This window comes from Danio aesculapii, chromosome 22 (genome assembly GCF_903798145.1).
Source record: "Danio aesculapii chromosome 22, fDanAes4.1, whole genome shotgun sequence".
NCBI lineage: Eukaryota > Metazoa > Chordata > Actinopteri > Cypriniformes > Danionidae > Danio > Danio aesculapii.
The window spans coordinates 16,069,863-16,079,881 of record NC_079456.1 but is presented as its reverse complement, the minus strand read 5'-3'; the positions used below and the strand labels follow the sequence as shown (position 1 = coordinate 16,079,881).

At 37.5% G+C, this 10,019-nt stretch overlaps 1 protein-coding gene across 2 annotated transcripts; it reads left to right on the top strand.

Annotated features, from left to right (window-relative positions):
- Window positions 1–180: 180 nt before the first annotated feature.
- Window positions 181–9,940, top strand: hsh2d (hematopoietic SH2 domain containing). 2 transcript variants are annotated; one of them, XM_056448160.1, is made up of 6 exons: window positions 181–465; window positions 2,244–2,383; window positions 2,534–2,623; window positions 2,748–2,913; window positions 3,814–4,008; window positions 8,339–9,940. In XM_056448160.1, the coding sequence occupies exons 2-6, from the start codon at window positions 2,259–2,261 to the stop codon at window positions 8,831–8,833; spliced, it is 1,071 nt and encodes a 356-aa protein (XP_056304135.1). In that variant the 5' UTR covers window positions 181–465; window positions 2,244–2,258; the 3' UTR covers window positions 8,834–9,940. The 2 variants fall into 2 exon arrangements, with proteins under 2 accessions (XP_056304135.1, XP_056304134.1); XM_056448159.1 differs by having other exon boundaries at window positions 185–465; window positions 3,814–4,035.
- Window positions 9,941–10,019: the final 79 nt, after the last annotated feature.

Sequence of the window (10,019 nt, the reverse complement as noted above, 5' to 3'; positions counted from 1 at the left end):
ATTACCATATGACACAAAACGAAGCTTTTTTTTTTTTACAGTAATCCCCCAGAACTGTCAGAATCTTAGTAAAACTGCCAGACCAACACCAAAAAGTGGGACGAACTGGCTTATGAATATTAATTACGTAACGTGACGTTCGTCGAGCAGACATACCTGATTTGCCTGCAGGTTCAGCTAATTAGACTTTGGCCAGACCTTTCAGGAAGGTGAAAGTAACGTAAATACTATTCATTTTATGAACTTACGTCAGCTTTTCCCGCGAACAAATCAACTTTCAACGTTTGTAAACTGGATATATGTTTTCAACTGAAACCGAAGAATGATTTGGAGAACATTGCTGTTGTTATTTATAGTTTAAATGTATGTGTCGATTACTTTGTTTAAACCACACCCATACAACAGTTTTTAACAGGTGAGGTCACGTCAGCTGCTGTCACAAAACCGTGTATTGTACATCGACAGGTGAGTGCATTATAAACATTGCAATTTTGATGCGTTATTGATAGTGTCAGACATATAAAACATGTATTATCAACAGCGTGTCACGTATACAGCACTGGATCGTATAACTACGTGTGAATTAATTTGATTTAACAGTTAAACTTGAATTAGTCATACTTCAATTAGCGTTGTTGACTTTACTTCTTTATTATAATCTTTGGGCATGAGATGAGATTAAATGAGAAATTATTTAATTAAGTTATTTAACATTTTCATCATAGAGAGGATAATCTGTTTTAAATAATCAATGTGTGTGTGTGTGTATATACAATTGAAGTCAGAATTATTAGTTTATTTTTTCCCCAGTTTCTAATATTTTTTCAACACATTTCTACACATAATAGTTTTAATAACTCATTTGTAATAACTGATTTATTTTATCTTTGTCATGATGACAGTAAATAATATTTGACTTGATATTTTTCAAGACACTTCTCAACAGCTTAAAGTGACATTTAAAGGCTTAACTAGGTCAAATATTTTAACTAGGCACGATAGGGCAATTAGACAAGTTATTGTATAATGATGGTTTGTTCTAGACTATCGAAAAAAATTGCTTAAAGGGGCTAATAATTTTGACCTTAAAATGTTTTTTTCTTTTTTAATTAAAAACTGCTTTTTTTCTGGCTGAAATAAAACAAATAAGACCTTTTTCACAAGAAAAAATATTATAAAATATACTGTGAAATTTGCCCTGCTCTGTTAAACATCATTTTGGAAATATTTAAAAAAGAAAATAAAAATCTAAGGAGGGCTAATAATTCTTCAACTGTGTGTGTGTGTGTGTGTGTGTGTGTGTGTATGTATATATATATATATATATATATATATATATATATATATATATATATATATATATATATATATATATATTAAATTTGACCCTATCAAAATCTCTCTCACTGATATAAACATTATACAGCATATTAAATGAATTACCTTTTTTTTTTTTTGCTTAAATTTTTATATACTTATATTCAGGGTTTCTGCGGGGACTTAAAAAGTCTTAAACATTGTGAAATATTATGTTGTAGGTCTTAAATCTTTTGTTTTGCTATTCAATCTGGCCAAAACCCAAACAATCAACATCAAATCTCAATAAAACTCTAAACTTTTATTTCAAAAAGTAATTTTGAACTGTATTTATCATAATGGTTTAATCATTTTACTTACAATAACATTTGTTTAAAAGTTCTCTATGTATTTACTGCTGAGGACACTGACCTGGACAGATTGTTGTGCATAGAATTAGTTTATTTTAGTTTTAAAACTTTTAATCATTTGTTCATTTTTTTGATTTTTTAAAAAACTTTTATATTGGAAAAAAGTGTATGGATACAAGTAGAGCTTGTTTGTTTTTACACAATATTTAAAACATTTTGCTAAGAAAAAAAATTATATTGTATTATTAAATGTATTATATTAAATTATTTTTTTGATAGGGCAAAAAAAAATCTTTTCCATCTGGGCCTTTTGATAAACTCCTTAGCCTTTAGCCCTTTATAGGTCTAAAATTTCATTCATAATGGTCTTAAAAATGTCTTAGAAAGTCTTAAATTTAACTCTTTAAATTTAACCTGCACAAACCCTGTATATTGTTCTCATTTGTTTCTCGCTTTGGATAAAGCATCTGCCAAACAATTCAATGTTATTTTCATGTAAATCTAGATCTAAACACAAATTTACCTTTATGTATTCAAAGTGTACATTAATTCATCAAATTATTTATGTGATTATAGGACACTCTGGATGTCATGGCCGTTCCTTTGCCAAATGACAGCAGTAATGCAGCATTTAGCTGGTTTACAGAATACCAGCGCAGCTGCATTTTGGAGAATGGAGTTGTTCCAGAATGGTTTCATGGCATAATATCCAGAAAGTAATGGACTCTGTATTATGTTACAAAAATACGCAAACATGACTTAAATTGTTAAAAAAAATGCTCAAAATGTGTCAAGTCATGTTGATGTCATCTACCAGAAAATCAGGTTTCTGATATCCAGTCCGATCAAATATTTTTGTATTTTAGAGCTGCAGAGGAAATGCTGATGTGCAAACCGCCTGGTTACTTCCTCATTCGTGTTAGCGAAAGCAGAGTGGGTTATACATTATCTTATCGGTAAGTGTGTGTGAATATGGCCATTGTTGCTAGTTATTAATTTTGACTATAAGGAAGTCACAAAATAAATGAACACAAATGAGTCCATTAGACTTAACAGATGACCTGTAATTTTTCTTCTTAGAGCTGAAGATCGATGCCGACACTTTATGATCAACGTATTGCCAGATAACCAGTTTATTATAGTGGGAGAAAAGACGGTCTATTGTTCCCTTCATGACTTGGTGGCTTTCCATCGCAGATGCCCCATTCTCCCCTACAATGAATTACTCACTGTGGCCTGTGAACAGGTATAGATTTACACTTAAATGTTAGCATATTGTTGCTCTGTATGTTACAAACAGGTTGTTTATAGTTATTCATTATAATTGACTAGATAGACACAGTCAAGTTAGTGCTAGGTCAGGTCTGGAGGGCCAGTGTCCTGCATAGTTTAGCTCCAGCTTCCTTCAACACACGTGCCTGGAAGTTTCTAGTATTCCTAGATAGAGCTTGATTAGCTGGTTCAGGTGTGTCTAATTAGGGTTGGAACTAAACTCCGCAGGACACCGGTCCTCCAGGACTGAGTTTGGGCACCCTTCAGATGTCATATGACCTGCTAAACAGGAACATGAAGCTACAGTAGTATGAAAATATTTTCACCTTTTAATATATAATTTAAACTGTTATTTGTTAAAGATTTAAAATACTTTTCTTAATTTTGTTGAACTAATAGTGCACATTAATTCTATGTATCAAAATATTATGCACAGAATATTTGTATAACACATTTCTGACATTAATAGAACATTTTTATATAAAGATTATATACATTATATGATGATAATTATAATAGAATGTGTAAAAATAATTCGTTTAAATTAAATAAAAGCAGATTTCTCGATGAGAAAAAATATTATAGGACATACTGTGAAATTTTCCTTAATCTGTTAAAATTGTTTGTATTATAATTGTAATGTAGGGCTTTAAAATACAGCCCTAGCATCCTATAAAATTTATACATCACACATTTAAAACAAACATTTAAAATAGAAGTTTTGTACACTTTTGCATTATCATATAGCATGAAATTGTTGTTTAAAACATCGGAAACACTAAGAGTGGAAGGAAACCATGTTTATTTTCACCATCAACATGAATCGTAATCTTTGCCTTGAGTCTTGAACAAGTTATTCACATTTGTATTTCAGGGTGGCAAAACCAACTATGTTGAGCTGTTATTTCCTCAAAAGAAAGACTTAAGCCATAGACAGGTTGAATGGATAAGTTCTTCAACAGAAGCAAATACACTTCAATCAAATATCTCTGAAGAAAACCAGACGTCGCAGCTTCAAAACAATTCTACAAGTCATCCTGCGAGACTATATCCCAGCTTGGAGACAGAAGTGAGCGCTTTGAATATACACAGCATGGTAATATAACATTAACAGATCCTATATATATAATTTTTACAACAATACTGTTGAATGCTTGATTCTAATTAGCTGATGAAAGTTCTAAGGTGTGCGGATATTTTCTGATGAACGCACAGCTGAAGTAGTTCTACATTACAGTTTCATATCACTATGCCAAAGACTATAGAATACACAAGACAGGTCACTCGTATCTTTTTGAATGAGGAAAAGTGTAACGGTCAGTATGTCAGATAAAGTCCGTCTTCTAGTACAGTAGCCAATTATCGATCACTAAATGGCGAATAAAGACCGCCTTCTAGTACAGGAGCCAATTATCGATCACTAAATGGCGAATAAAGACCGCCTTCTAGTACAGTAGCCAATTATCAATCACTAAATGGTGAATAAAGACCGCCTTCTAGTACAGGAGCCAATTATCGATCACTAAATGGCGAATAAAGACTGCCTTCTAGTACAGTAGCCAATTATCGATCACTAAATGGCGAATAAAGGCCGCCTTCTAGTACAGGAGCCAATTATCGATCACTAAATGGCGAATAAAGACTGCCTTCTAGTACAGTAGCCAATTATCGATCACTAAATGGCGAATAAAGGCCGCCTTCTAGTACAGGAGCCAATTATCGATCACTAAATGGCGAATAAAGACCGCCTTCTAGTACAGTAGCCAATTATCAATCACTAAATGGCGAATAAAGACCGCCTTCTAGTACAGGAGCCAATTATCAATCACTAAATGGTGAATAAAGGCCGCCTTCTAGTACAGGAGCCAATTATCGATCACTAAATGGCGAATAAAGACTGCCTTCTAGTACAGTAGCCAATTATCGATCACTAAATGGCGAATAAAGGCCGCCTTCTAGTACAGTAGCCAATTACCGATCACTAAATGGCAAATAAAGACCGCCTTCTAGTACAGTAGCCAATTACCGATCACTAAATGGTGAATAAAGACCACCTTCTAGTACAGGAGCCAATTATCGATCACTAAATGGCGAATAAAGACCGCCTTCTAGTACAGTAGCCAATTACCGATCACTAAATGGCGAATAAAGACCGCCTTCTAGTACAGTAGCCAATTATCGATCACTAAATGGCGAATAAAGACCGTCTTCTAGTACAGTAGCCAATTACCGATCACTAAATGGCGAATAAAGACCGCCTTCTAGTACAGTAGCCAATTACCGATCACTAAATGGCGAATAAAGACCGCCTTCTAGTACAGTAGCCAATTACCGATCACTAAATGGCAAATAAAGACCGCCTTCTAGTACAGGAGCCAATTATCGATCACTAAATGGTGAATAAAGACCGCCTTCTAGTACAGGAGCCAATTATCGATCACTAAATGGCGAATAAAGACCGCCTTCTAGTACAGGAGCCAATTATCGATCACTATATAGGGATAAAGAGCGCCTTCTAGTACAGGAGCCAATCATCAATCACTATAGACCGAGAATACTCCGGGGAGGGGCTCGGACCAGACATGAGTTTCTGCAGATTTTGTGGGATTTGGACGTTTAGAAATGAAACTAAAGACACAGTTGTTGTTTAATTTTATTGGTGATTCCTAATATGAAATTCAGTCGTAAGCTTGGCAAGCATTTTTGGAGAATTTGATGTTTCCTCAATCAAACAGAATGCCCTAGCATACTGCCTGAGAGGTGTTTCAAAGATGGCCGCCGAGTGAAATGACTTGCCTTAAAGAGACTAAGCTTAAAGATGACTGCCAAAAATCTAAACAAAACAAAATGCTCTGGATGAGATGTGTAAGAAACTAGGAGTAATTTAGGACAAAAACCAAACAAATGTAACATCAGAACAATTACTGTTCTACTGTTGTAGTAACCATAGTATAAGTGGAATAACACTTCTGTCTGTTGAATTATTAGAAAGTAGAGGTGTAACAGGACACAGAAGTCTCCATCTTTACATTGTTTGCTAAACATTACTAGCAACCCTCATAGAATGTTTAGAATTCTAAAACATGGTGCGGCGCTTTCCATCTGGGGTGTGATTGCTCATGTCCTCATGTTTTTCTATGTAAACTGTAAAATGTGCTTGACGTATGTTCGTGACCGATATATACTTACATCTTTTGTAGCACCTTGCACCTTGCGTTTTGTCCTTCATGCCATGTTCACACTTAATATTTTGATGCATTTTCGCCGATCAGATCACAAGTGAACAAAGCAGACACATTACCGTTCACACCTAGCATCTTAATGCATGGCTTCCGGTACATTCATTTTTCCATGACGGGGCGCCACACAAAAATTCATCCTGCCACGGCTACATTACAGCTTCTCATTTAAAACATTCAGTCATTTTTTTAAAAAGCAGGTTATAATTGCTCCAAAATGTATTAAAAGGTAAGTGAATTATAACAGAGCAAACTTTTCTTTAACTGTGGTAGTGCTAGCAAACACCACGTAGCTTTCAAGATTTTCACAAGAAAATCTGCACTTGAGCATATTTGAGGGGGCGTGGAAGAAGTTTTGTGCAGAAACAGAGGAAATTGGCGCGCAAGCGAAGAGATTCGCATGCTTGTATCACATAAATACGATCTCGACTTGTAATACTGCGCTTACGACATTTGGTAGTTGGTAGATCTGTGTAAAAGGCCTGCCGCCACAGCTGGAAAAAATCCTAGAGGAAACACTGCAGTGTGTTTCCTCTATGCATTTTCGACTTCTTTTAACCACTTCAACCATCAAAGTGGAGGGTAAATCTTGTGGGTACACGTTGGTGCGCACTAATACTACGTCAGAACCCAGCTGCTATTGTCAAGCTTGATGATGCTGCACAATGTGCGTGTTTATGTATGGGCTTTTTCAGTTATTTCGAATCAGTGGTTGAAATAAGCTCACACAACTAACATTCATTCATTCATTTTCTTTTTGGCTTAGTCTCTTTATTAATGAACCGCCAACTTATCCAGCATATGTTTTATGCAGCAGATGCCCATCCAGCTGCATCCCATCAATGGGAAACATCCCTACACTCATTCACACTCATCCACTACAGCCAATTTAGCTTACCCAATTCACCTATACCACGTTTTTGGACTTGTGGGGGAAACCGGAGCACCCGGAGGAAGCCCACTTGAACACGGGGAGAACATGCAAACTCCACACAGAAATGCCAACTGACCCAGCCGAGGCTCGAACCAGCGACCTTCTTGATGTGAAGCGATTGTGCTACCCACTACGCCACCGTGACACTACAACTAACATATCAGCAGAAATTAAGCTGGCAGCTAGCTCTCGGCAACTCTCACATGGTCACCCACTGAAGCTAAGCAGGGCTGCTCCTGGTCCTGGATGGGAGACCACATGGGAATGCTATGTTGCTGCCGGAAGTGGTGTTAGTGAGGCCAGCAGTGGGCACTCAACCTGCGGTCTGTGTGGGTCCTAACGCCCCAGTATACTGAAGGGGACTCTATACTGCTTAGTGAGCGCCATCTTTTGGATGAGACGTTAAACCGAGGTCCCGACTCTCTGTAGTTGTGAAAAATCCCAGGATGTCCTTCGAAAAAGAGTAGGGGTTTAACCCTGGCTAAATTTGCCCACTGGCCTCTGTCCATCATGCCCTCCTAACCATCTCCATATCATAATTGGCTTTATCACTCTGTTTTCTCTCCACCAATCAGCTGGTGTGTGGTGTACGGTCTGGCATAATATGGCTGCCGTCTTGTCATTCAGGTGGATGCTGCACACTGGTGGTAGATGAGGAGATTCCCTCCAATCTATAAAGCGCTTTGAGTGTCCAGAAAAGCGCTATATAAATATAAGGAATTATTAAATGTAAGGAATTATTAGATTGACAGAGAAAGATGTGGAGAATAGCTGAAACTTCCGCTTATTATCAAAACGATAAAATGATAACATTTCTGGTCAGTTTGGGACAGAGGGCGGTGTTTAGAGGCAGATCAACCACATGTGCGCTTACACTGTTGCAGCAACCCGATCAAATGCTTTTCGACTACCACTGAATGTGGTCGAAAGTTGACAAGCTCAAACCTTTCAGACCTTATTTACACCTGTACTTAGCATTGTCCACTTGTGATCAGACTGAGGAAAATCATCTTAATATCAGGTGTGAACAGGGCCTCAGTTGTTGCACTGCTGTAGTTTTTTTTTGCCTAACTACGGTGACTGGTACATCTGGACTGACTATTTGTCATCAAAATACATAAATTGAACCATAAAGGTTCGTAATGAAGAACACCAGAGAACACTATTCCTTTCATAAATATTCAGAATTAATAAACAGGTTAATCAAGTTCTGTTTTTTAATTTAGGATCAGCCAACAAAGCCAGTTCCAAAGCCTAGAACCGTATTTGCTTCTAAAACTCCAACTGAAGAAACACCACCACAGTTACCGCCTAGAATGCGCTTGCCAAGCCGCTTACAAACAACCACAGAGGACAGATCGCAAGGGTTGATGCCAGTAAACCCTGACAGACAGCAAATCACACCAAACACACCCAGTGAAGGCCGTACCCAACAGAAAAGCCAGCAACAGAAACCTGTGGTCCTGAGCCTGGTGCACATCAAGAAAAAGCTGAAAAAGAAGCGCTCTGAAGATCACACATATGAGGAGATCGCTGGCGGTTTGTTTCAGAAAGATGCCACTTCTGTTTTGGAGAACAGTAACACTAACGTTGAAGGACTAGTGGAAAATGACTATCAGGAGTTAGCTGTACATCCGATAACTGATGGTATTCCCAAATCCAGTGATGGAATCTTACCATCAGAGTACCGACATCCACCGCCTTTTGCACCTGGTTACTAGATAAAAACACAAACAATGCCTTTTATTGTTCTTTGTTGGGTTGTTATTTTTAAACACGCTGCATTTCAATTTTGTTTAACGTGTCACCTGGAAAAACCTGTCTGGCATGGTTAAAAATCATCATATAATAGGAACAGTATGTGCCTACGGGCATGAATTTGAATACTTTTAACTTCCTAAAATTAAGCATTTTATATTTTGGGAGATTTTAAAATACTCTGTAAATATTTGCTTTGTATTGCAGTTGACCAAAAATTGTACAGATAATCTAAAAGAGATAAGGATTTCCTCCATGTATCCTAGATTGTGATAGTTTTATGGTTTATGATGGTTCAGCGGGTTTTCCATTTATAGGTCTTCCGTGTGCTCTTTACATGCTGGGCTGTTTCAACTTAAGTAAAATATGGACCAGCTCACCCACTGGGTTAAAAATTGTATCCAAATTTGTGATGAAACATTCATTCATTTATTTTCTTTCGGCTGAGTCCCTTTAGTAATCCGGGGTCACCACAGCGGAATGAACGGCCAACTTATCCAGCACGTTTCACGCATCAGATGCCCTTCCAGCCGCAACCCATTTCTGGGAAACATCCATACACACTCATTCACGCACATACAATGTAGCCTACTCAATTCACCTGTACCGCATGTCTTTGGACTGTGGGGGAAACCAGAGCACCTGGAGGAAACCCACGCGAGCACAGCGAGAACATGCAAACTCCACACAGAAACACCAACTGACCCAGCCGATGTTCGAATCAGCGACCTCCTTGCTGTGAGGCGACTGCACTACCTACTGCGCCACTGCGTCGCCTGTGTTGTAACAGTCTAGAATATTCAGACTGTAAGTCTTGGCTGGTAACAAGTGGCAAGAAGATATCTCCACACCAGTACACCATCTCCTTAATCTATGATACAGGGCAAAATGGATCCATGCTTTCATGCCAAATCAAGACTCATTACAGGTGACCCTATTCCAATCTTCTATTGTCCAGTTTTGGTGATAACATGTGAATTGTAAGCCTCAGTTTGTGTTTTTCTGCTGCTGTAGCTCATCTGCTTCAATGTTTGATGAATTGTGTGTCCATAAATGCTCTTCATTTGTAATGAGTGCTTATTTGTAGCCTTTCTGTATGCTGAACCAGTCTATAGATTGTCTGCTGAAATACTTCTGGCATGTACAAAG